This window comes from Aphelocoma coerulescens, chromosome 2, assembly GCF_041296385.1.
Source record: "Aphelocoma coerulescens isolate FSJ_1873_10779 chromosome 2, UR_Acoe_1.0, whole genome shotgun sequence".
Classification (NCBI taxonomy): domain Eukaryota; kingdom Metazoa; phylum Chordata; class Aves; order Passeriformes; family Corvidae; genus Aphelocoma; species Aphelocoma coerulescens.
In genome coordinates, this window is record NC_091015.1 from 125,298,659 (window position 1) to 125,326,192 (window position 27,534).

General features: G+C 37.7%; 1 protein-coding gene across 2 annotated transcripts in view; it reads right to left on the bottom strand.

Moving 5' to 3' along the window:
* Positions 1–27,534, bottom strand: part of PRKDC (protein kinase, DNA-activated, catalytic subunit) — an 82,547-nt gene that overhangs the window by 49,207 nt on the left and 5,806 nt on the right. For both annotated transcript variants that reach the window (XM_069004715.1, XM_069004714.1), the window contains exons 9-37: positions 27,452–27,482; positions 26,298–26,455; positions 25,940–26,086; positions 23,688–23,852; positions 22,680–22,848; positions 21,570–21,619; positions 20,265–20,402; positions 19,827–19,976; positions 19,259–19,374; positions 18,453–18,612; positions 17,245–17,331; positions 16,764–16,883; positions 16,230–16,389; positions 15,701–15,807; positions 13,765–13,855; positions 12,317–12,480; positions 11,767–11,919; positions 10,443–10,550; positions 9,470–9,696; positions 8,947–9,041; positions 7,452–7,551; positions 6,373–6,506; positions 5,634–5,888; positions 4,357–4,583; positions 3,464–3,672; positions 3,209–3,341; positions 2,006–2,161; positions 1,639–1,839; positions 53–238 (exon numbers count right to left, since the gene is read on the bottom strand). In XM_069004715.1, coding sequence (XP_068860816.1) covers positions 53–238; positions 1,639–1,839; positions 2,006–2,161; positions 3,209–3,341; positions 3,464–3,672; positions 4,357–4,583; positions 5,634–5,888; positions 6,373–6,506; positions 7,452–7,551; positions 8,947–9,041; positions 9,470–9,696; positions 10,443–10,550; positions 11,767–11,919; positions 12,317–12,480; positions 13,765–13,855; positions 15,701–15,807; positions 16,230–16,389; positions 16,764–16,883; positions 17,245–17,331; positions 18,453–18,612; positions 19,259–19,374; positions 19,827–19,976; positions 20,265–20,402; positions 21,570–21,619; positions 22,680–22,848; positions 23,688–23,852; positions 25,940–26,086; positions 26,298–26,455; positions 27,452–27,482 — 4,197 coding nt within the window. The remainder of the gene's footprint in view (positions 1–52; positions 239–1,638; positions 1,840–2,005; positions 2,162–3,208; positions 3,342–3,463; positions 3,673–4,356; positions 4,584–5,633; positions 5,889–6,372; positions 6,507–7,451; positions 7,552–8,946; positions 9,042–9,469; positions 9,697–10,442; positions 10,551–11,766; positions 11,920–12,316; positions 12,481–13,764; positions 13,856–15,700; positions 15,808–16,229; positions 16,390–16,763; positions 16,884–17,244; positions 17,332–18,452; positions 18,613–19,258; positions 19,375–19,826; positions 19,977–20,264; positions 20,403–21,569; positions 21,620–22,679; positions 22,849–23,687; positions 23,853–25,939; positions 26,087–26,297; positions 26,456–27,451; positions 27,483–27,534) is intronic.

Here is a 27,534-nt window from a genome sequence, read left to right on the forward strand (position 1 = left end):
CAATCCCTACAGAACTAGAAAGGTTACCTGAATTTTATAAAGCAGTGCATACCTGCAGAACTTTAGCCAGCAGGGTCAAGACTGCCATTTTGCTCTCAGCAGATGAACCTTTGGCCCACCAGCTGTCCAGTTTCTCCCAGTTTCTCAGGACAGCTGTCACCAGTTTTGCTCCTTGCTGCTTGCGCACAGCACGGTCCCTAAAACTCTGATCTAACATGCCATTCAAAATGCTCCCAACCTGGAAGGAAAAGCAACAGGTAAGATTCTTGCATCCCAAATGAAAGGGTGATAGGATCACTTCAGTGGTATGGGCAGTCATAAAAAAGAAGAATCACAAAGCAATGCTAGATTTAAATCTCAAAAGGATGCAGAAGAAAGGTCTCTGCAGGAAATTAAAACCACACCCTTCTCAAAAGAAAAGGCGCCTCTCCAATTTACTCCCGTTTCAGAGAGCAATGCAGCAATTAGTTCCGATACCTTCTGTGTATAAATGATAATCCAGAATAAAGATCAATACTTGGTAATTTTAGTTAGTGTGAAGTTGAAAAATAGCACACATGCTAACTTAGTCACATCAATTTTGAAAAGAAAAATAACCCTTGCATAGCAGGTATGAACTAAGTATGCTTGAAATCTCTTTTCTTCAAAAACTATTAGTTACTATCATCTATCAGACAGACTTAAAGAGTTAATGTATTGTGGCATGCTCCACACAGGAAACACTAGATAATCAGCACCAGAAAGAGCCTTTAAAAACATACACATTCCTCTACAGTCTAATTGAAGAAGTTTTAGTATCACCAAAAATGATGCTGCAAGTGTTTTAAACTACTACTTGGATGCAGCACATCTAAGCATAACATTTGGGATTATAAAAGAGCCAATTATTTTAAAAGGATGATTTTACTTTGCTGAGCATCTTTTAAATCAAAAGGAAAAGCAGACTTTTGATCTGTCTTTTTAACCCTTCTGTTTATCAGAAGCACTGAAGGAAGGATTCTCAGATCGAAGCTTCCTTCATGGCACTGAGTTCTGTAAGTGCAGTAGACAAACAGCAAGAAGCCTGTTGAGCCAAACAAGCAGTGCTGAGACTGAGTACATGACCAAGTATCCCGTATTTATTTCAGCTCAGAAGGGTTGTGTGTGTGTATGTCTTTCTTTTTAATACTCTGATCTAGCTCTACCCTGGTCCTGTGGACTAAATGCCCATTAGTAGTTGGAGTTTGTTTTTCAGTTTAATCCAAAACAAATCCAAGCCACACGCTCTGGGACCACTCTGCAATGAAAATTAAAGCACAGTAAATGGGTCCCTCCTTTGAAAGGACATTTTTCATCTGAAATACTATGCAAAGGCATCCTGAAATACATAGATTTCAGGATAGGTAATAGGTAAGCACTTGCCACTCAGTTTGATCTGAGATCATGGAGTAATGCCAGGTTGCCACAGATCATGAAGGTAGCACCAGTAGGTCAAGACAAAAAAAACCCAAAAGCCACACCAAAAACTATCAATGCATTGCTGTCTGAAATTCAACCCAATTCACTTTTTTCCCCACTACACATTCTAACAATAAAAATAAAATTGTTACTTCTAACATTCCCTTTTGACTTTGTCCTTTTAAAGAGTAAGTCCAATACCATGTGAGGATTGCTGACAGATGATTCCATAAGTGGGACTATCACATCCAGGTTTTTCAGCAGCTGTTGATTGATGGTTTCTGAGAACAGGCTGTAGAAATACTGTCCATGAGAGAAATTCATCAGGTGGTTCTGGGATGCTCCCGATAGTGGCACAGATAAAACTACTGTGTTCAACAGTAGACTGACTAGCTCCTCACACTGAAAATTAAGGTATAGAGACAAGAATTATCTCAAGGACATTACATTTCACTTAAAAGTTTCTTAGAAAAGCACATTATTTTTTTTTTTTTTAAAGCTATCATCCCAAACATATTTATTTTGCTTATTTTATTTTGAGTATTGAAACTGGAGAACCATGTCCTACCTGATCATCAATAGCAAAGGCCAGCTGCAGGAGCCTATCAGCTAATTGCTTACTGCTGATGTCTAATGATGGAAGGGATATCCTTTCACCCCCAGGTGCAATGCCTTTATAAACAACTGAAAGAAGCTTGGAGCCAACTAAACGAGGCCCTTCATCCTATGGAAATCAACAAAGAAGTGACAATCAATAAAACCTGAAAAAAGGCATTCTAATCCATCTGTACAGTTAATTAAAACACTTGGACTGCCAATCATTTCCTTATAAAGCAATGCAAATACAGCATGACAAGACATCTTTCTAACTCGGGGATAACATTTTAAATGACACAACCCTATTGTGCACAAAGTTCAGAACAAACTAACAGTAATTTGAAAATCTTCCCGATATTCTGATCCTTCTTCACTTTCTCAGGTTTACTTGACTACAGAAGTAAAATGAACAGCTAAGTCAGGATGGGTGGGACACAAATGGTAAACCATGTAGCTCCTTGATTATCACTATACTGCAATCAGAGGTCTAGATTTGGTTGATATAGAGGATGGATAGCACACAGAAATGAAATATTTTATTATTTGTTAGCTTTGCTCAGCCTTGTTAAGCCTGATTGAGAAGTTCTCAGTCTTTGTGGCTGTTGTATAACCTGATTTCCTTCAATTGCCCAAAGCAGAGATTTACTACACTCAGAAACTTAGTAGAAGGAATTTGAGTAATTTAGCCTACATCCTCACACTTCAGAGCTCTTTATCCTGTTTTCCTGCAATTCAGACCCACTATATTGCTTCTGATCAGACAGGACATATTCCTTTCCTAATTTCCCTCATCACTTTGAATGTTCTCTGTGTAAAAGCTGTTAAAAAAATGCCTCCTTTATAGGACAGTTAATCCTGATTTTTGAGCTTTCAGTCTTGTGAAGCTCACTGAAAGGAAGCTTGAGAATCTACATTCTGATTTCCAGAGTCTGGAGCCAACCAGAGAAAGGCTAATATAATTTTAAAGGTTGTTCAAGCTTTTTGTGCTACTAAGATTTGTAGAATAACCATAAAACATTTATTTTTGATCCCATTCAACACTAGCTTTTCACTGTTGATCTCATTTTAAACAACTTCATCTGATCTGTTCTCTCTTTTTATCACGGTTTTTTACACAGGAAAAGCTCTTTACAATATACAAATGTTCACTATTATTTTCTGTATTAACAATTACCTGACCATGAAGAACAGAATGAAGCAGGCCAGATTTCTGGAGTTGCTTGCAGGCAGAAAGGACAGCACTAAACCTAACTTGATCAAAACGTGCCTCTGAATTCAAGAGATCAACAGAATAAAGGTCCTCAAGGCTAGAGAGGAAAGAGAAGCAACAATGTTGCATTAGTGCATCCACAGACAACATTATTTACTTTCCATTTCTCACAGTGAGTGTTTATTATGGACTCATGCTTACCAGAAAGCCCCTACTTACCTCTGTGGTGTGATTCTTTTTTTTATGCACAGTTTCAAAGATTCCTGATAGGGAGATCTCATCAGAGCTTTCATGAGTCTTACTGAGATATCTGGGAGGTTTTTCATGACTTGCACATCAGCTGTGTTAAAGCCTACATGTGATGGATCACACACTGTCATCACCACAAGCTCTATGAAGCTTGCATTTAGCAGTTTCTTCTCAAGCAGCTGGAAGGAAAAAAAAACATTAAATAAAAACTTGAAAAATTAATTTAGATTTCTCTATTTAATTCTTCATAACTTACCATTAATCCTATCTAAAATTAAAACAAACATGAAACAGTACCTATTCTCACTGACTTTCCCTATTGAAATGTCTGACTTTCAATCATTTATGCTAACGCACAGAAATGAGGTATCTACAGAAATAGACATAGGATATATGCTATCCCATCAAACTGCAAGTAAGACCTTTTAAACCACATAGGCCTGTTTCAGTCCTGACTATACACCTGTAAATCCTGATGTACACCTCTGTACACACTATTAGAGAGATTTGCTGAAGAGACAATCACAGTCTCAGAACTAAACTTGGCAGTGTAAATTTCCTAAGAGACTCAGAAGTACTACACTTTATATAGTTAAATATGGTTTATATTGCATCAAATAGAGACACCAATAGAGGGACAAATAGAGAAAGCAAAATAGAGGAACCGAAATATCTATACTGAATTCAAGAAAGGCAGATTGTGTTAATTCTTTCTGCCTTTTAAGCAGCTACCGCCTCCACACATTTAATGCCATCAGGAATCATACAGGAAATACTCATTGCAAGTACTCCATATACAGAACACATATATTTAACCACATATAAAATTTTAATCTTTTATCCATTACAGATTTCAGAGCTACCTTCCAGAAATCCTGCTGGCACATTTCCAGGATCACGGTGACAAACTCCATGATCCGGACAATAATGGTACACTTGCTGTAGTTGTACACGTCTCTCTCCTGTGGACTGAACGTGCTGCCTTTCAAACTGCAATCAAAGCACTGCTCTGCTGCATGGATATCATGCAAAGCAATAGTGTCAAGGAAGAACTGCACGGCTTCCAAGAACGAGGAGCTTTCATTTACACCTAGAAAGAATCACACTTAGTTGAAAAGATACAGCAGCTCTCAATTTAAAAATATTGTCATTCTTCCATGACTGTTTTATGCTTGGAAGAAAACCGTCAAACTGAGATGACAAACAGAAAGATGAACATCTCACACCAGTGTTTTCTGAAAGCTCTATGCCAGTTCTAAATATTACCATTCTGGGCAAGAGAATAGCAGGGCAGCGTTGTACTTAGTGATCACTCCAGAAACTGACCACTACAAGCACTGATTAATGATGATGATGATGTAGGCTTATGTAATGAAATGGATAAAAAATTTAAATCCCTACTTTTGCATGACTTAGCCTTATGTTAGCTGCATCCAGCAATGATCTTACAGTACTGTTTTAAACCAAGGCAGACGTAACACTGACAGACAGACCACCTGAAACTTGTACAAGACTATGAAACTGTACTATCAGTGAACAAAAGCATTTTGTTTAGACTTGCAAGAATAACTGAAAGAAAAAACTTTTGGGAGACCCAATGGCTACACAAGGTGTTATTATTTTACCTGATCAAAATTCAAACACTGGGCCTTTGGACCTGACGCAATTGATGCATCAGGAACTGAAGAAAGGTAACATGTACAGGGCTTGAATTAAAAAGGTGACTTCTTTCACTCTTTTCTGGTAGCTTCCTCCAGATATTACTAAAGAGCAGGTAAAAAGCTTTGGACAGATTTAAAGAAAAATATGATAAAAATCTATTGCTCTTCTGAGCAGTGGGATTTTAGCTGTACAGAATAATTTTTGAAGATGAGATAGAGTAAAAGAAGTTGCTGATAAGTGGATGACTCAGAAGTGCAAAGATGTATTTCTAGGGCTAAAAGGAAACATTTTAAGATTCATAGTACTTCACAAAAAAAAACCCCATCCCATTACAGCTGTCATTGGAAAACTTTGGGAGAGTTTGTAAAACCATCTATTCTACATTTGAGAAAAAAGCTTCCAGTCCAAGTTAAGAACTCATCTTGGGCAGGCTTTGTGTAACACACAAATGAACCCAATGCAACATTTAATCACTCACCCACTATTTCATAAGGTTTGATCATCTGCAGCTCAAAGAATGTATTGTAGCAATCCAGTGCTGCTAAGAACATGTCCATCCACTGCATGACAGCCTGTAAACTGAAGGGTTCCTGCATACCACGGAGAGTTGGCTGAGAAAGGATCCCAGATGGACTTTTGGCATCGGTGCCACCTCCTTCAAATTTGTTAATGAGGAAAGAAACACCTCTGCTTTTTAGAGTATCAGCCAGCCAAGAAGATGGAGACTTATTTCCTGATAGAAACAGAAATATAACTTCTCTAGGAAAAACATATTTCAAACTAGCAAGGAACTAGAGGCAGATGAACTAACACATTCAAACTTTGTGATTTAAACTGTGTCTTCTAGCAGAGAAGGTATTGGTTCTGCTTTAGCCTCGGTCACATTCCTAAAATTACTCGTAAGGAAGAGGCAATTTTTAAGACATTCACAGTTCCCCATCAACAAATTTTGCTTTTTTTTAGCTGGATACAACAGCAGCTTTGGGCCTGGAAGTAAGTCTGCAATAAAAGCCTCTTCTACATCCAAAAACATCCCTCAAGCCCTGAGGTCTTCACAGTACCTGATTTGCAGTATAAGCAACTACTCAGTTTCTATTTAACAACACTGAGTGAACAGATATTTACTTGTAATTACTACCTTGAATAGAAAACACAGAGGGAAGGCATGCACAGAAGATTGAAAGCAAAGATAATAGCGAACTGTGACTTAAAAATACCTGGTAACAAAGGAACAAATTCATAGAAGAGCTCCATGGCTTTGTGCCGGCACTCTGCCTGAGGTCGTCCACACTGCACTAAGAGCCACGTGACAATGTCCTGAAGACACACTGACTTAGTAGCTGGGAATCCTCTGCACAGAAATGCTAGGGATTAACATCTTGACATCTACCAAGAAGCAATAGTCTTCCAGTTGAAAAAAATCAAAATGTTCCACGAGCACTATGAATCCCTTTTATCTATCTAACCACAACCTATCTGCACTACAAGAAAGTTCTTCCACAATCATGTCTTGTACTGCTTTTCCTTCTCCTCACTCTACTTGGGATCCCCAGAGCAAAGTCCTTGTGGAAAACAACTTAAAATGCAGAATCAGGTATCCTCCCTTCTCTTTGTGACTCAAAGAGGCAAAAATGGAGGATAAAGTTTAAATAAGCCTGCACAGTTTTTCCTCATCCCCATAATTACTCAGTCTCATAGCTTATCAAATGCCATACCAGTGACACAGACCTAAACTCCACTTGCCAGTTTCTTCAAGATCACATGATAATTTGGGTAAAAAAGGGAACTAAGGAGGTCTCTAGTCCAATCTCCCACTCAAAGCAGTTTCGGCTATGCCATCAGCTCAAAGCAAGGTCAGCTAGGTGACTCAGAGCTTCATCTATCCTGATACTGAATCCATTTTTGCTTCTTTTACCTTTTTTTCTACCCTTCTTTAATTGCTGATCATCCTGTTGCAGCATGCCCTGCTTCTGGTGACATTTAACAACAGTAAGAAAGGCTTTGGAGGAGTTTCCTCCAAGTGCTTTGTACCACTAGTGCTAATGTTATTATTATGTACACTGCTGTGAGGGAAACATGCACTAAACTAAATCAAGTTCACCATGCTGGGATAAAGAATCATGTTCCTCTCATATTATGTCCAGTGTTTTCCCACCAGTTGTTCAACAGACACACTAGGAGGTCTGTGTCAGCAATGGTCATAGGATGAAACCCTCATTCAGAATCCCAAGCACTTAATGGAACTACTGATAATGTTTATTAGAATGCAACATGAAAAGAAATGCAAATAGCTGACCGTGGTACCCGCCGTTTTCCTTCCTTGTTCAGAGAAGGTGCTTTATGCTTAATTATGCGCTTCAGGTGATTAATAGCATCACAGCATTGTTGGGCAGTACCTGTTGGAGAGAGAGAATTGACACCTATAAATAAATGCCAGTCATTTGGTTAAATTAATTGAGATATTTGCACTGTAGACATGGTGCAAGAGACTTAGACGATAATGTCTACCAGCTCCACTACTCCATGCTTCTACAGTAAATTTTTCAAAGGTGCAGTACAAAATCACAAAATACCAGACAGGTCAGCTTGGCCTGAGCCAAGCCTGAGGCCTTTGGTATAAAACTGAGTATTCTACTTTCTGTGATTATGCTTATAGAAACTATAAAATTTTCCCATGTGAGTAATTCTTCTGGAGACACTATATCATATCCTGAACTGTTCCTCTGAAAGAAATGAAGTTTTGTTACACCAACTTTTGGTTTTATGTTCTAATTACTATTAACCAATGAAAGTTAGAGCATAAAAAAAAAAAGGAAAGAGAGAAAAGTAGGTTTACTGAAGAACCATTAGTACTGTGCAAGAGGTCACAGATTCTTCACACAACTACATCCTGTTGTAAAGAATGACAAGACAACGAGGAAAAGGTATCAGAAAATGGTGAAAATATTCCACAGAATTTGTAAAAAATTACAAATTTTGGAGCATTTTGTTTGTTATGGAAGAGTGGACTGATTCTCACCAAGCTATATTTTTTACACTGTGTAACTGCAAAACCACGACTCAAATCTGAAGCACCACCAGCATTTTCAGTATTATTACAAAACTGTAAATCATCATAAATATGAAAAGGTTCTTTCTCCTGGGCTCAAAATATTTCACCTTTATACATTGCAAGGAGTTGATTCAAAGAGTTCCTAACTAGATACCAAATTGATGCCTTAGGTTTTAACTTTCATATTTTTCAAACCCTGTACTGCCTAGTGTGTAACTCTGAAGTTTGTTGTAGCCTGTTAATTTCTGCTCTCCTGCTGGTTAGACATTACAAAGCCTCTCCGGGCCTGCTCTCCAAGGACACTCAGACCATCCTAGGCCCAAAAAGTATAAATCAAAAGCCTCTAAAAGGGGGGCAGGCTGAGGGGAAATTACATCATTAAACTGAAGCTTAAACTGGAGAATGAACCCTGATATGCAAATGAACCAAGCCTATAAAAGTGTGAAGAACTCGTGACCTCTCGTCCATCTTGGCAAAAGCCTCTGGCTCCCCAGGGTGTACCTCTGAAGGCCTTTCAAATAAATACCTACCTTATTCCCTTACTCCTGTCTAGTCTCTGTTTTTAGGTGGCTTCTTAAGGTATCAAAATGACCTCTCTACCCATAATGAAAAATAATTCTTCCTTTGTTGCAAAAGTAAGTGAATGTACTTTTCTTACAGTTATAGTTTTTCTTTTTTAACCCAAGATTCAACAAGGTAACTTTTTGCTTCATTCCACAGTTAATTAACTATGGCTCACCTAATGACTTCTCATCTGTATGGGCTAAAGCCAGACTTTCCAGAAAAACAACCAGGGCTTCAAATACGAACTGCTCCACCAGAGAATTTTCTTCCCTTTAAAAAAATCAGGAAAAAATTTCATGAGAAACACAAGTAAAAGAAGCACTAAGTGTAAAATTCTAATTAAAACCCACCAAATTAAATACTGTCGATATAAACTGCACACTATGTTGGCACAAAAAAAGTACACCTAAACCAGTTTAAAAATAGCAGTGAAATTTGCTGAGCACGCTGAAAGGCATAAAAAACTTCCCACAAACCTGTGATGAAAATTTATTTTTATACATTTCCCACTGGCAGAAAGCCTGAGCTACAAAGTCATTATTAAAAATTAAGAAGCTGAGTAACCTAATTTTACAGCTACCATATACATTAATAGAATGAGTGTCAGTGGATGACTATTTGAGTTCTACAATTAATTCTTTTTATCTTATTGAACCTTTAGTCCAAGTTAACTACTGTTTCAAGCCCTGCTTGCTCACCTAAATTCTCTGTAGATACTGTTAAAAGCAAGTGCTGCACCCAGTCTCTTGAAAGCACTGGGGTGAACAGCAAGACTGTACAACCGTTTAAAAAGAGACTTGGTGTTTGCTGGGCTTTCCTCCTGCTGTCTCGGTGTTGTCTGCTTGATAGACCATTTCAAAAATTCTCGTATGCACTGACCACAGAAATCTCTCAAAGTGCTGTCAACTGGATCCACTATGCCACTCTGAAATGACATAAGATTGTTTCATTACAAGAATGAAAAAAACCCTGCCATCGTCTCAGCACAGTGTTACAGCAAGCTTGTTTACATGGCATTGTTTACAAATTAAAAAACTGTACACATGGTTCCCCAGAAATCAACAAAGCTCATTCAAAATTGCCACTCTCTAAAGGAAGGGCAGCATTCTCAGCCCTCACAGCACTGAATTACACCTCAAAGATCTGGATTTCTACTCCTGTCTCAGCTATCAATGTAGGAGTCTTGTCTAAGTGACTTCATTTTCTGATGATGGGTGAGTTTCCTGTGCTTAAGAAGTGGTTGACAACACTGACTTTCATTTAAAAAAACTACTCCAAACCTCTCGCCTCCAACTACTTCTTCTAAATGTAAAAATTTTGCAACTGGTGAAAACAAAGATACTGAGAGAAAGATAAAACAGACAACAAAGGCATTCAGGGGAATGAATGGTCAATGTGCTTCAGTTGTTTCTAGTACACACTGATGATAAAGAGTGTTTCATTTATCTGAAGATGATATACCTGCCTTTTGAGAATGCCAGAGAAAGAGAAATCCATCATCAAAATCTCAGTTAAGAAAATAAATAAATAAACCAACCATTTTCTCTCTTTCAAATAGTTAAGGGGCCATTCTATGTGTTCACGTGTTCCTGGTTGCTTCAGTAGTAAAATGATGCTAGTTAAAAATAAAGTCACATGGCACAGAGAAGAGAGGAAAGACTTGTCACCTACCAGGATAGCTTCCAGGAATGCCACTGTATCTTGACTCTCAAATTTTTTGTTGTTGGTAAACCAGTGAATGAGTTGCATGACTAAAGGCTCATACAACTGTCTTGCTACCTGAAAACAGCAAACATTAACTGCATTTCTAGGATTAATACATTTCTATACTTTGCTATTCAAAATATATAAGAATAAAACCCATATATAAAACCCTTTTTGAAAAAGGGTCTATGAAATGAATAACCAATTTCATATTACATTCCCATATCAAGGATTAAAAAACCCCAAATCATTAAAATGGGTTAGATGCTTTCTATTCAGCTAGTCTCAATGACCTCCAAGCTTACTTTCAGTAATATCCTCTGAGACAAAGAACATTGCATGCCACAGACTGATGTGCCAATACACAGTCAGGAAAACAGGGTGGTTTGTTTCTTAATCTGTATTTAGATCTAAAAATCTATCTTTACCATTATTCTAACTTCCTAGATTTCAACAATTCTACCTGCAAATTACCTGATTGAGTACTGTCATGCTACAACATGGAGGGAAGAAACATTAAATACACTCATTTATACATGCTTCAAGTGCAGTGCCTATGCCTGTGGTTTGGACCAATCCAGACATCATTTACCTATGGTTTATGTTCAGCCACGGGCCAGTAAAAGAGGTTTCACCTATATTGGTAACACCACTTCCTGTACATTTTAACAGAACACAAAATCCCTTTGATCTAAAAATAGATAGGGATGCCAGGGTCCAAACAGCAGTCTCAAAAGGCGTAAGACCCATAATTTCAGTGGAGATGAACCTATGCATCTGTTCTGTTTTGTGCAAAGGAGGAGAAATATAAAGTTCAAATGTTTGAATTAAATATATCATCTGTAGGTATCAAAGAGGCAGCTACAAACTCTCTCCCAAATGCTTTTCCTATGATTGTAGATTTGTACACATTCAATATCGAAATAATCAACTTCACCTCCAATTAACTTATTATGGAAAAACTACAGAAATTAAGTATGGTGATAGAGTGTTGCTGCCACAAACTCTGAGTGAACCCTGAAACTTGAATCTCTCTTGTACACTCCTCTGAGGTACTCTGAACTACGCTTCACAGAAGTATTTGAAACCACTATTTGAAAAGGCTTCAACCTACTCCCAAAATCCAGACAATCTATCCCTAGAACCGAATTACAGCTTACAAAATACACTGCATTTGGGAAAAGTAACCAACCCCAACATGTCAGGAAAACTTATAAATAAAACTATTAATTAATTCCCATATGTAAGGGTATTTGAACAAGCTAAAATTTATATAAATAAATCTGTTTACCTGGTCTATGTCACAAGCAAGACGAAGCAGTACTGGAAACACTCGCTTATGTAAATGATACATAGGTGGGGGACCCTGATGTCCTTCTGGCATCTGAGAGGCTTTCCCCAACATATATGTGACTATGCCATGTAGCAGCTCACACGCTGCAACCTGAAATTGAAAAATCCCTTTGGTTATGCATCCATTACTTTCACAGAGAAGACAAAATTGTGGGCAGGAGAGAATGAATCACATGAAAGGGTGTACTTGAGAAATCACTCCAATCTATGCTAAATCACCATTCCAGGACCAGATCATGACCATGGAAATAATTTGCACACATTCTAACTGGCCTTTAAATCAAGCACAATGCTGTCTGACAGAGCTTACAGCAACTTCTGCTCTTTAGTTTCTAAGCACTCAGAACAGTGTAATCATGAAAGAGTGCCAAAAAAGCACATTGCTACCCATGAATTAATTAAACCAGGTCTTTAGTAACAAGGAACACATTAGTTTATGCAATTTTATCACCTAGCATAAAACAAGATGTAGAAAAAAACATCAATACTTTTGTTTGCCTGTCACTTGCAGAAAGAGCCAGTTCAGTCACATGAGGCAAAAATAAGTCCAAGTAGATGACAGGCTTCATATCTGCAAATGGTACAGCAAAGCTCAGACGCTTTTCAGTGTCCCAGGATACACATTTCTTCATCATCTCTTCTGCAGATGTAGCTGATGCATTTGAAAAAAGATGAAAACAAGCTTAATACAATACACATAGAGTGAGTATTTACTTAGCTCAGTCAAAAAATCTGTAACCTTCCAACTTCACTTAGATTGCCATGCAATGTTAATGCTCTGTAAACTACTGAAAAAATTGCAGCCAACGTTTCAGGTGAGAGTTGCAGCAGCCTCCAGTTTCAATACAGGTTAAGCATGGAGACAATAAATCCAGAAGACATTGAATCCCACTTGATTTAAAATACTTCTCTAAGACATCCAGTACAATGCTTTTGTCTTCTAATGTTACAGAAACTTCGTGAAGGTCTATCAGACAAGAAGATCCAACATACTGACTCCTGCAATTGTGCAGAAAATTACTACATTTACAGCCATTTATACCTATCTCCTCCAAGGAAAACTGGCATACTTACACCCCTCTCTCCCCTATATTTGTAAATGTGGTTAACAAAGTCTGACCACACTTTGTATTTAATTTCCAGAGAATAAGGCTACTTTCCCACAGTATTTTTGAGTAAGTAACAGCAAATTACTTGGCAAAAAGAAAATCGATTGTAAAGGTAGAAAAACCAAAAGTAAGCATGCAAAGAAAGGAAAAAAAATCCATAATACCACATTAATTTTTATATTAATTAAATTTTGTGCTGAATTTATCCCTTGAATCTCGTGGTCAGGTACTTACACTATTTTTTTCCATTTTTATTAGACTGTATGATATTTAATATTTAAATTATAAAGCTTGTTCATAGACTGGATAGAGAAAGGGAGAAAACTTTGTCTTGTTTTTTGAGGAGCACCCAAACGGAACTCTACTACCTGCACACACTAAAGGCATGATGTACCTTAAACTCGCAAGTGAAAAAGTAAACTTGCTGAGATTTACACAATTCATGACTGCAGTTCTTAAAATACTGACAACTGTAGTAGAGGTAGAAATAAGTACTAGGAGGCTACACACTGGGGCAAAGTTTTAAAATGGCTTTGCAGCCAGAGGGTGAAGGGGGAAATAAATAAAACCATACACTCAGATGCATAGTTTTTTGCTTTTAACTGTAGTTTCCTAAACACTTTCTGTATTCCATATTGAGTTGGTGAATACTTTTGCCCTACTAAACTCCAGAATTGAATAAAAGTAATTGTGTTTAAACATGAGCAACAAAAAACCTGAAAAGCTCATTCATTCTCATAAAGTGATGTTGAGGCCTTTGAAATCTACTTTCAAGAGAGACAGCAGAGGCATATAAATATTTTCATTTACATTGATAGGATACTCACCTGTAATTAAGTTGTGGTTAATCTGCCCTCCCAAGGATCCAAGAAGGTGTGCCACTCTAGTCCTTACTGCTTCCAAGGAGGGACTATTATCCTAAATAATTCAAAAGATTAATATTAGTGAAAGAACAGTTACTTCTTTATAGAAGTAATTTGGTTTACAGAGTAAATGAAGGTCTTATGGCTCTTATTAAACACAGATGAAGAAGGTAAAATGAAGAACCCATGAGGACAAGAATTGCATCAAACGAGAGAAGAACTTCAGGTTAGTAAGCAAAAGAGGGCAAGACTGGAAAGCATTTTCATGGCATTTTGTGAGCTTTCAATTACTATTTCTCAAGTAAAATTCTATTATCACAGATAACATATACCTACAGAATGACATAACAGCATAAAAAGCAGAAACAAATCTGAAGCAAAAATTGCTCTTTTCATTTGCTTTAATTCCAGAACTTAAAGTTTAGATCCTGTACCTATATAGAATCACAGAATCATTTAGGTTAGGAAAGATCTCTAAAGTCATCAAGTCCAAACATTAACCCAGCACTGCTGTGCTCATCACTAAACCCTGTCCTCAAGCACCACACCCACGTTTTTTGAACACTTCAGGGAGGGTGATTCTACAACTTACCTTGGTAGCCTGTTCCAACGCTTGACAACCTTTTTCACGACAAAATTTTTTCAAATATCCAACCTAAACCTCCCCTGCCACAACCTGAGGCCACTTCCTCTTGTCCTGTCACTTGCAACCTGGGAGATTGACCCCCACCTGGCTACAACCTCCTTTCAGATAGTTGTAAAGAGCAATAAGGTCTTCTCTGAGCCTCCTTTCTTCAGACTCAGCAGTACCTCTCTCAGGCAACTGATTTTCAGAAGCAGCCTGTATGGGATATAAAATTCACTCATTTTGTTTCACAGTGTCAAAGAATGATTAAAGTTGGAAGGGGCTGCTGGAGGTCAAACCTCCCTTCTCAAACAGGGTCGTCCTAGAGCACATGGCACAGGATTGCATCCAGACAGTGCTAGAATATCTCCAGTAAGGGAGACCCCACAACTTCTCTGGGAAATCTGTTCCAGTCCATGGTCACTGCACAGCAAAGAAGTTCTTCCTCACATTTGGATGGAACTTCCTGCGTCTCAGTTTCTGCCCATGGCCTCTTGTCCTATCACCTGGCACCACCGAGAAGAGCCCGGCTCCATCCTCTTGACATCCTCCCTTCAGACACTGACAGACATTGCTGAGGTCCCCTCTCAGTCTTCACTTCTCCAGGTTAAACAGGCTGAGCTCCCTCAGCCTTTCCTCATAAGGGATGTTCCAGTCCTCTAATCACCTTTGTAGCTCTCCACTGGATTCACTCCAGGAGCATTATGGTTAAAGACAACCAGGCTGGAAAGTGTTTTACATATAGGAGTAACTAATAATTTCACACCTAAAAAGAGGTTTATTCCAAATTAATTTGTGCACTGGAATATACAAATAAAACTACACTTAACACTTGAGAGGCCACTGGTCAAAGTAATACATATGTTGGCCTCAAAAGACTATAAGCCTATCCACAAGATAATTAACAAAACCCAAAACACTTAAACATTCACAAAATTATATTGCATTCTGCAACACTGCTAAGCTGGGACCTGATTTTGCGTGTTGGAGTTAAATTTTTGTTGCCATAATGTATCAGTCTAGCAGTGATTATGTCTTACAGGATTTCTTCAGTCCCTTTTCCCAGCTTAATTCCCATCCTCACCCTGGAATATAACATCTTTCCAGCTGTGCTGACGTGACAGCTTCTTGAGCCACACTGTAGAATGGAATTCATTAAACTCATCTAACGTAGAAGTAGCCCTTGTAAAAAAAAAAGTATGCATGCAAGAAAGAAAAAGAAGCAGTGGGAGGGAAGGATTGATATTTAACTCTAAAAAGAAAGAGGGTTCTTACCACCGAAAATGTCTTTGCTCTTCTTATACGCTGTATCACAACTTTATTACGTCCCTTCTGGGCTGCTTGAGAAAGTTTCCTTACTTCCCAGTTATTCTGGGATTCAACTGATGAAAAAAAAAACCCAGCATATCAAAACCAGTTTATTGTACCAGTATCTCATGTTCCTGCTCATCGTTTCATTTAAAAAAAAAAACAAACCACTCTGGTTTTGCCCATTTTTATTTTTAAGATGTGACAATTATTCTTTCATTTAAAATCTTTATTAAGGAAAATAAGTCTCCTAGAGAAACCTAAGGTAATTTAAGCAAACAAAGAACATATCACAGAGAAGTAACAAATAAAATGGTTTAGCAGAAGCAAGTAAATCCTAGTTTAAGAAAGAAGAACATTTTAGGGTGTAAGATAAGTTGTATTGTTCCGACCACAGAAAGTGCACAATATAAATAAAAGGTAGGGCATATACACATCTTTATAAAAAAATATTTTTCCTCTTCCTTAAGACTAGTAATTTTTTGCATGTATGTACCTGTAGATGTAGAGCTTTTCAAATAACCATCAAGAAGAGGCAGGACATCCTTGTAGTAGGGTTGCATCATATGCCTGGGGATGTGAGCTGACCAGTCTTCCAAAGCTTCCAGGCCCAGATCAGCCATTGGTGTACAGCTAAGGCCCAGCTTAAATGCATTCTAAATGTCAAATACAAAACTATCAGCCTTTCACATTTATTGACCAGTGTTACTTCGTGGTAAAAGAGACAAATTTAAAAGCATTTAGCTTACAATACATCTCTCTTTGTAATAACTTTTCTCACTCAAGATCAGCACAGGAGATACATTTATATTGTAACACAGGCACTAAGAGAGTCTGTCTAGTGCAAAAGCAAATTCCAACAATTTACTTGTTTATCCAAACAGTCAAGTCATTTGTATTCTATCTCACTGAAGACTATAGAGAGCTTAATAGTTACCTTAATAGTACAAAAGGATGCTGACTCTGCTACAGAATGTTTGTACATATCTTAGGGGAAAAAAAATGTTAGCTGTACATCACTTTGACTCACCTGCAGTGCAGGAATATATGCTTTGATATCAAGCATGACGATGTCATGTGGTAAAGAGAGCAAAAAAATCAGACAAGATGCCAACAACTCATCCTTATACTGTTTCATTTTTGCTGCAACCTAAAATTCAGACAAATAGATCGAGAACAAACATAAATCTTTTGAAATCTTAACTTAGCTGTATTGATACCCATGTAAAATAAACAAGCCAAAACCAATACTGGAATCTCATTCACCTGCAGACAGTTGCCAGAAGTATTTATACTGTTATTTCTCAATTGCATATGAACTGGTGACCAATACACCTCTTCTGACATTAAGCAAAAAACAGACAAAGATCTTAAAAACCCCACTGTGTTGCATAGCTCAGAAAGCAAGAATACTTCTACTGTACGTGTAAGATTCTTCATAAGATAAAATTTTGATTGAATCACATATGTTTATATTCAGACTAAGAAAGTTAGTGAGCAAAATTCCTTACCTCTTTTCCAAATTTTACAAAGAGTGCAAAGCAAGAGCTCTTTTCCGGGTCTTCAGGACATCTTCTGAGGCTCCTTGGACTGACACCCTATCAAACAGAAACCAAAAGTCAACACTACTAAAAAGCACATAGTACAATTATGAATCACAAGTTCAACTCATTTACAATACATACATCACTGCCCAATATGAAACCGGTGTCAGTGAAAACTTGAAATGTATCTTTGATCTTTCAAAGGTTAGAAATTAACATTACTATGGTTCACTGAGGGTCAACTTTTTGGACTATGCTAAATATTAGGTACATAAACATATACATAAAGAGATATATGACTGCAAAGTAACTTTTCAATGGTTTAATTTTCTCCACCCACCTAACAAACCACAAAAACCGAAACTTCCCTAACAGTGGATGTCCAGGTGGCAAGAATGCTGGTGGAATAAGAAAACAATTTTCAACAGTGCCCACAGTACAAGCATCTACACCAATGAGTTTCCAAATGTGCTTCACTTGGTGCCATCAGCAGCAGTGGCAGGGACCGCTCTGGGCTCTGTGGTGGGCTACACATCCACGTGTTTTAGCCCAATAGCTTCCATACCACAAATCCACCAGCAGGGCATCACATTCCTGTGGAAATCAGTGAGTGGAATGGGACTATACCCCAGAAGTAAAGTAATTAACCAGTACATTACTCTGCTGTTCTGGTTAGATTATTTCTATCCAAAATATCTTCTATACCACCTGCACTGCAAGGGTACCTCCCATCTCTCTGTTCACCCAGCTCAGGATTTTGGAAAGAGCATGGAGGGTGGCAGAGCACTGGAACAGCTGTCCAGGGAGGTTGTGGACTCTCCCTCGCTGAAGACATTCCAAATCCACCTGGATGAGTTCCTGTGTCACCTGCTCTAGGTGACAGTACCTTAGCAGAGGGGTTGGACTGGATGAATTCCAAAGGTCCTTTCCAACCCTAGCAATTCTGAGATTCTGTGATTACACACGGATGGTGTCTTTTCAGAAATTGGGCTTCCAGTCAAATTTTGACTTTTAATGTGCTTTTAATTATGGAGGCATAGGAAGCTATAAACACTTGAAACAACCCAGTAACAGCTTCAATGAACTATTTCCCATAGTGCATAAAATACTATACATAAAGAATGACACAATCATTAACACAACATGTTACCCCTCCACTGGGTAAAAGATCTCACCTCAAAGTACTTTATCCTCTTGGCAATTTTCATTGTAACAGAGAGCAGCTTGTAGAATCCACTAATAAGAGGTAGTCTTGTTGAATATATAATAAGCTCATAACCAAAGGAATATACCCAAGGGTGAAAGTATTCCACGTGTTTCTCTGGAAGTATCTCTCTAAAACAGATGCACAGAAAACATAGGGAAAAAAAAAGAAAAAAGCAATCAAATAAAATGTTTTATATTTTTAAACTTTCATCTCAGTACAAGAAAGAAATATTGCTGTAACAGAGCAGCTCCAAAGACAGACAGAGAAAAAATGCATGCTGCCTTCTGAGAAGCACAGGAAGATTTTAATTCTGTTTTAGAGTGCAGAGCCATCTCTCATTATATCTCATTACTGAATTTATACAAACACACATCTTCATATTTCACATTTAATTACTGGACCTCCACAGGCAGTACCTTTCACTTAATGTCCCTTACTAGTCTATGAAGACTGTATATCTGGTCTCTGAAGTACTTAGGATATATGGTCAGTATAATACTGAAAGTTACAACATATACTGAAAGACAACTACACCCAAATAATGGAAGTGAATGCTTGTCTCCTGTACTCTTTAAAAACACCTGAGCTGATGAGCTAGTATGTTTACCTATGGCCCAGATGTCTGAAAAACCCTTCCTGTCTCCCTGCTAATCATCTTGTGCATTTTGAAATACAATCTATCAAACTAACTCAGAAACAAGCACCTTAAATACATCTCACCTCAAACTTCTAACCACTTTGTAACTTTCAAATTGCATAAAAACATATCAATACCTGCAGAATTCCACTAGATTTATAAAGGCAATAAAATCTATTGGCTTTGTTGGCTGAAGGTTTGAAGCAGGGTCAGAAGAAGGCCCAACCAAAGCACTGTCATCTGCATTTTCACCCTGAAAATAAATATTGGAGAAAGAACACTGGATCTGCAACAACACAGAAACTTTTACATCCTTTTTTGCCACATTAATAGTCTGTCTTTTTCTAGCTGTTACTAGATAGTCTGACAGATGAAGGACTAACAATTGACACATCAGTAATTGAAAGGAAAAATAAGAGACACCTGCTTCTAAGGAGAAAGCAAGTAAAAAAATGAAAACCAGTAGATTCCAGAGTAAAAAGCCTAAAATAACAGGTTCTGTGAACTTCTACTGATTCTGATGTTTCCATCTCCTAACACTGCAATGCATCATTCAGAAATACTAAATAAAACATTTTATCTATGATAAATGTTACTTCAAGGACACTAAAGGGTGCTATCTAGGCATAATGAAAACAAAACAGGGAATATGATTTTGGCTCCCCTGTAACAGCAGGAGTTAATGGATAGGTCCTCAGGTCTCACCTGTTCACTAACATCCAGTTTCTGAACAGTCAGGTCCAATTTCTCAATAATCTTCAAAATAGATTTTATGAGTTCATCATACAGCAAGCGACTCAGGGATTGCAGTTGTGCATTTTCGGTAAGAAAGTTTGCATCTTCAAAACCACATTCCTTTGTGGGACAAAAACGTTCATGGTTCAAAACACAAATGAAAATTATTTCTTTAATTTATAAACTAACATTTAAATGACCTAGAGAACCCAGTTTTAGATGTTTCTCAGCTATGGAAGCATACATTAATCCCTGTTTAATTCATTTATCAGCCATAAAATCCAACTAAAACCAGGAAACAATCCTTCTACAACATGACATTTGGAAAAAGTCCAGGGTTAGAAAACCAGTGATGAGAAGACTCAGAATTGTGTTTTCTTTTGTATTTCCATGTTAACTATGTTTTACCTTAATTGTGTCACAGCTCAGTAGACTTCTAAAGAGGTACAGATAGTCCTTATAAGTCGGTACTTTTGATCTTCGTGTCCCAACTTCTCCAGTTTCAAAGGATTCTTCTGATCCAGAAGTTTCTTTTTCAAAAAAATCCTGAAGGGACAAAATATTTTTCAGAAACATTGCTCTGGTGGTTTGATGTTAGCTGCATGGCAGGTGCCCACCAGGCCATTCTACCACTCCCCTCCTCAGCAGGATGGGGAAGGGGAAAGTAAGATGGAAAGAACCCATGGGTCAAGATAAAAGTTTAATAGCAAAGGATGACAAAAGACTTATTCTCTACTTCCCATCAGCAGGCAATGCCCAGCCACTTCCTTGGAAGTAGGGGTTTGGTACATGGAGCAGATGTTCCAAAAGCCGAACATCTTAATAACCAATGCCGCCCACCTCCTTCTTTCTGCCAGCTTTTATTGCTGACCAGGCACCATATGGCACAGAATACCCCTTTGGTCAGTTTGGGTCAGCTGTCCTGGCTCTGGTCCCTCCCAAGATCTTGTCCCTCCAGCCTATTGCTGAGGGGGAAATGTTGGAGAGCCAGCCTTGATGCTGTGCCAGTGCTGCTCAGGAGTAGCCAAAACACTGGTGTGTTATCAACACATTTCCGGTTACAAATACAAGCACAGCTCTGTGAGGGCTGCTAAGGGAAAAATTAACTCCATCTCAGTCAAATCTCACTACAACTGCCTATGGAACTACCTGACTCATGCAACACAGTGTAACATTACTGCTGCAGGTAGAAAACTGAAATGCTTAACTTTCTCCATCAATCTGAAAAGAGCACAAAACAACCACCTCCTCACAAAAAAAAAAAATCTCTGAAGTTGCTCTCCTAGTGCTCACTTATTTGAGAAATTCTATAGTTATTCTGCTGCACAGGAGTAAAAAGCTTTAATATCCTTGCTTAACAAAAGCATTCAGTAGAACTTTTAAAATGTCCAAAACTTACCCTGGAAGAAAGATGGATGACTTTAATTACAGCCTACTTTATTACACACAACCTGACCAAACAAAAGTCTATTTCCTGTATTTTTTTTTATTCAGTACAAGAGGCATATCCACATTATGCAGACCACATGTGGGAACAAGAGACTAAGAACAAATGAACCCATAACTAATAACAAGAACAGATTAATAACAAAATGGATAGTATTATTTTTGCTTCTTTGGGCATTCCCTTGTTTACTGGGCTAGATTGCCAAGAGCTGGAATGTACACCCTAGGAATAGAAATGAAATAAATGTGTTTAAACAGTTATTTTACCTTTGAAAATGTGATCGGCTTGGAGAAAATTCTGATTAATCCCTGATGCACTGAAACAAACAAAAAACCAAATTCCCTGAATAGATTTAAAAAGACACAGCATTCATATCACTCATTACATTAACAACAAAACAAATCAGTCTTCTGTTTTCTATATTCTGTCTTGGTAAGGGAGATGCAAAAAAATTTTTACCTTTAAGGACAAAATAGCCCAAATCAGAGCCTTGACTCCAGGATGTTCCACAGGTAGCCAATTCTGAACTTGCTTCTTACTACCTTTTCTCAATATTGCTTTGACTTTTTCCTGATTATGAATGATGACCAAGGAATCAGCCATAATGCCCTTACTGAAGAGGCAACAACTCCCAATGATTTTCATGGACTTAGGATCAACACGGTACTTGGGTGCACCACTTCCCAACTCAAGAACATGGGAAACAAGGAAAATGCCCCAGCAATAGAGAAAAGCCATGATAAATAGTTGAAAGAAATTAAAAATAATTTCTGAAAACCATTAAAAAGAAATGTCAGCATGCTTGAGACTACTGGAACTGTCAGCTACCAATGCTGACACATTCAGTACCACACTCACAGAACTGTACCTGACTAACTGCATATCTGGAATCTTAACTTTTACTATTTAAAACTTCCAGAGCATTAAAAAAAATTGCATTTCTAATAGAGATAACACTCACCCTACTCCCCCTATTTTCTGTGCTATTTTGTAGGGCTAACTGAAAGGACATTGAATAGATTTTTGTACACTTTGCCATGAAATCCCTTTCTTCCCATAATCCTTCACGGCAGGAATGCAAGCCTTATCACAAACATGTACTCTCCTGCCCTTAACCATAACCATTTTGTTATCCAAAACAATTGTTAAATGCATTCCTGAAGTTATTTAACAGTGGATATTGAAAAATAACACCATGGAAACAGTCAGCCTCCATTACTGGAGAACGACAAGCTTTATTTTTGATCCTAAATGGCTATTCCACATCTCCCTGTTAGAACTGGTTAAGCAATCTAGGGAAAAAAAACCCCAACCAACCAGAGGAAAAAAAAACATGATCCCAAAAAACTCCAATGAAGTTAATATCACAGACTCACCCACAGTGCTAATAAAGCTCCAGAGAACTGGACCTTTTCCTGAGAGGGACAGAAACACCTTTATTATAGATCTGCAACACACTGGCTGCATTTTTTCACTGTACTTTGGAAAGCTGTTCATCTGCAGCACAACTAGATGTTCAAGAACTGGAGTGTATACTTCAGGAACCTAGAATAAAGAAAAACAAAATATCCATCATGCAAATTATGTGAAATTATTTCAGCAAGTTACTTTGTTACAAGAGCTTGCATGATGATCTGCTCTGAGAACAAGAAGAGACTTTGCAACTGAATTCATTTCAGATATACAAAAACCCCAAACAAAGAAACAAACAAAAAAGCAACAACAACTACAAATTACCCCACAAATAAAACTAAACAAACCGAATAAGAAAGTTTCCTGAACCACATAATGGAAAGTAGCTCCTGAACAGATTAGTGCTTCAGTGAATCTAGTCTTAAGCTCACTAGAAAAGTACCAATGTAATTAAATCCCAATAACAGCATTATAAGGTTTATCCATAACGACCTGAATACAAATGTATGCCCCAATCTTACTTCACAACTACAAGTGGGAACCAGAAGGCCCTCATTTAAACAGACAGCATAGCATCATAGCAGAATCAAAGCAGCAGCCTCAGAGAACATGCTAACTATCAGTACCAAAAGACAAAGCAGCAGCAGAGTGGTATAAACATATAAAGGGTATGGCTACGTCCAAATAAAGAACCTAAAATAAACAAAAACATATTCACACTAGGCTTTAATGGTTTTCATTAATTTCAATGCACTGTAGCATTTTATTTAGCACATTCAGTACATTTTCTTTATCCAAATAAAATCCAATAGAGCATTCTGCTGATATTCTTCCCATCCCCTAGGGGCTAGATGTCATCACATTTCACTTAAAGAAACACCCTTTATCATAGGTAGGTTCACAGCTATTACCTCCTCATAGACTTGTAACTGCATCAAAGAATTGGGTGGTACTTTAAATACTCCACTTACTGTATCAATATGGAATATCACACTTGCAATGGACTGGAGGAAACTTGGTAGCTGATACAGATGGTCATCTACTGTTTCTGCTTCTGTGAGGAACATTTGCTTACAACGCTGAAGGAGCTCCACATACATGTGGTCCACATCCTCAGAATGTATAGCTTTACAGGGCTTACAGAGAGAAAATAAAAACCTGGTTTGGCAGTTTTGTAGAGCTGAGCAAATAAATGCATGCTGTAGCACTAAAACCCAGGCACGTCTTCACTGAACCATAATAGGAATGATAGTTGAAGTTTTTCCAGAAACTCAACACATCTGAATAAACTAACTTTAAGTACTCTACTTGCTACATGTATGAGAAACACAGTATCTGAAATGGACTATAATAATAGTTCACTAATGCAGTGTAATTTACTGTAGAAGTACTTGAACTTTCAGTGACATTAATTCATATTCAGCCTGAAAAACATGGGAGTTTGGCTGTAAATATCTTAAATATGGCATTATGGATGCTAAGATTCACTTATATTTTGAATTAGCTGCATTACAGTAATAAGTGGCTTATCTTATGTAGCTTAACTGATTATCACTGACAGGTTTCTACTATTAAACACTTAACTGAGCAGTCCAAATTCTGAACTTTTATTGTTATAGGTCCTGTACAAACAGAACCTATAAAGACTATTCCTAAACTAACAAACAAGTGGAAAGTATCCAAAGGAGTAACAGAGGGTTCGTAACAAAGCTTACAAATTTCTATAGAATGATTTGTAAATCACAGCATGAACTAGGTTAAAAATCAGTCTTTGTGGACAGAAACCAGGTCACAGGCAAGCACTGTGGTAGGGAACTGACCATGGAAAAAGAATGGACTGATTTACATAACAGTGAAATATGGGAGTTAGCCTAAAGGTTGAATCTAGTCCATCTAAAAACATGCTCACAAAATTAAGACTATCCATTAATCATTTGCAGAAATTCAAGTATTACTTTAAGATTATTTTAGCAATTAAAGAAGTATTCTGCCTTGAAACTGAACCAAGCATGAATGCAAGTTCAGTGCTACAATCACAACTTGCAGTAGCACCAAGACTCTGCTTCCTCACAACCCTGTATCTGATGCTTGGCCAAGATTTAATCTAAACACACTAACAACTATCAGTGTGTCTTAATATATTAAAGATTATAGGTACTGGAGCAATAAATTTGTTAAAATTTGCAGTATTATCCTATCTCTGTATTTCCATTATGCAATTTCAAGTTCTTGAGTTCCATAACAGATGTTTTCAATAGGGTTCTTTCAACTCAGGAACTTGGAATACTTCTTTTTTTCTGGAAATAATACCTTGAACTAATTTCCATTCTACCTCATACCACAAAAAAGGAAGATGAGGTTTCAACAAAGAACATGGAAAATTCTACAAAACAAATGCTCTCTGCTCAAAAGGTAGCAAAATAGAAAGGATTCAGCTAGTAACTAGCTGTTCTATCACCTTTCATAACCTTCTCTACCTAATCTTTGACATTATCTAATCTAATTTCTGCTTTGAGAGAGAGAAAAAAACAGTCTAGAGTTTTGTTATCTAAAAGTTGTGGTACCAACACCAAACACAGAGGCTGCAGATACATAAATACCACCCTTTCTTTATTGAGCTTTAACTTATTGTTATATTCCCATTTTAATTGACTGCTGACAAAAACTGGAAGTTTGTTCCTAGAGGTGCTTCCTGATAAACATACCTGCCATCCAAACAGGTATGTAGGCATGGTTTTGTTTGTTGTTTCTTGTTGTATTCTAGCTGGTGGTTGTTTCAGTCAGCAGCGCCTTTTAGCTGTTTGAGTGAGCTCTGTAGGAATCTCTGAACTACTCTGAGAGCAAAGCTGGCCTGGATTCTACCATTTAAATGCAGAGAGAGATAACAACATATTGCCTATACCTGAACAATTAAGCACATCCTTAAGTTTTGTGACAGCTGTATAGGAAGCTCCTGTTTTCCCACTTCAGAACTTGTGCACAGGAAGTAATTACAGCTACAATCCCATGCTGCAAGTGCTCCCACTAGATTCAGTATATGTTTTAAAAATTTCCATCCAAAAGATATTTTACAGCATAGTTAATTAAGACCAACACTTAGCCCAAAAGCAGGAGCATTCCCTATTGATCAAGCTGTGTAAAACAGTAAGATGTATGGTATATGAACCCTAGCTTTACATGCATTCAGTAAGCTCCTTCATCAGAATAACTCTTTTGCACATACTGCTGCAAAAAGCCCATATCCGCGAATGGCGATGGACAGTTCTTTGCTGCTTGAATCCATCCTCCTGATGATTCCATAGAACTGCTCCATGAAGAACTGCAACTTGCTCTTGTGTAGCTCTGCATCTTTAGCCACCATTAAAGAAATCTGTAAAACAGACATAAGCATTTCAGCATTTCACAAAAAAATTACAGTAAGCCTTAGAAGATACCTAGCTTGTAATACAAAGCACTTCAAACAAAATAATTATTTATTAAACAGATTCACTGAATTTCCAAGCACCAAATATCCCCACTATTTAAAGAAATTTAATTTTGCTTTAGACTTGGAGATCCCAGTGAATCCAGGTGATGCTCACCTGCTTGAGGAATGAATCCAGTGCAGAATAACTGGCTTTCTTCAGCTCCTGATGTGTGTGGCCACACCATTTGCACATTGCTTCATAGAGGGACACATAGTTGTCCAGGAGCAAGGCTCCAAACTGAGCTGCGTGCCAGCTGAACAACTGTAGCCCAGCTGCAATTTAAAAACAATTCTCATTAAAAACCAGACTTATATTCCATTTCACACAACCAGCCCAGACTACAAAAGTCCACAACAGGACTTTAGGTAGGTAGACCCACCATGACTGAAGGGTATAAAACATATTCCTCTAGCCAATACAGTATCAGTATCCAAACATTAAAAATTTAAGCATAAAAACAATCCTCCAAAATCCTCTTTTTAAATGTACACCATTATGGAACACACAGCCGTGTTCTGATGTAATCTACATTAATATTGAAAAAGAAAGGGACTTTAGGGGTTCTAAATAAGAATATTTGATTGCACAATTCAGAAGGATCTGGTTTCTGTTGTCAGGACACATGCACAAGTCCCCTCCTTTGCCAAACTGTGATGCAGACAAATAAAGAATTCAGATCATAGGTAATTTCGCTATTGCAAATATAAGTATAAATGAAATTTCAAGATACTCAATGAATTAACTGGGGGAAAGGGAAGACTGTCTTTAAAGAGGGTTTTACCCTCACAGTTACCATGGGCCTAATACTCAAACCTTGCGTTTTTGCAAGTTCTGCATGAGCCACTCATATTTCAGAGGCCAATCTCTAACCTTCTTTAATTTTTCCCCCCATTCTTTTTCTCCTTCTTCCAGTGAAATTTCTCTCCTTATTTTTCTTTTAACTCAATCCACTGTCATATCTTTTCTCCTAATTAGCTACACTCCTCTTACTTCTACTATTCCTTTCTCACATCACAGTTTTGTACTACTCCAGAGGAGAAAACAACATCAAGTATAATGATGCTATTCGTCAGCTGGTTAGACCTTGACTAGTTTAACCAAATACATGTCAAACTCTATATTCCAACTTAAAAGTACAGCAGCTTTCCCCTTGGCCAGCTTAGAAGATTAAAGACTAGAGACATCTGAACACATCCAGTAAAGAATAAACACTTCCAGACAAAAGACAGCATCCACCTCAGCATGAATGGAAATAGTTTACATCTTACCCAGAGGTACCGCGTATCGCTTCTGATCAACCTGTAATATCAGAAAAGGTTTGTCACATGTGATTTACTCTTCACCAGGGCTA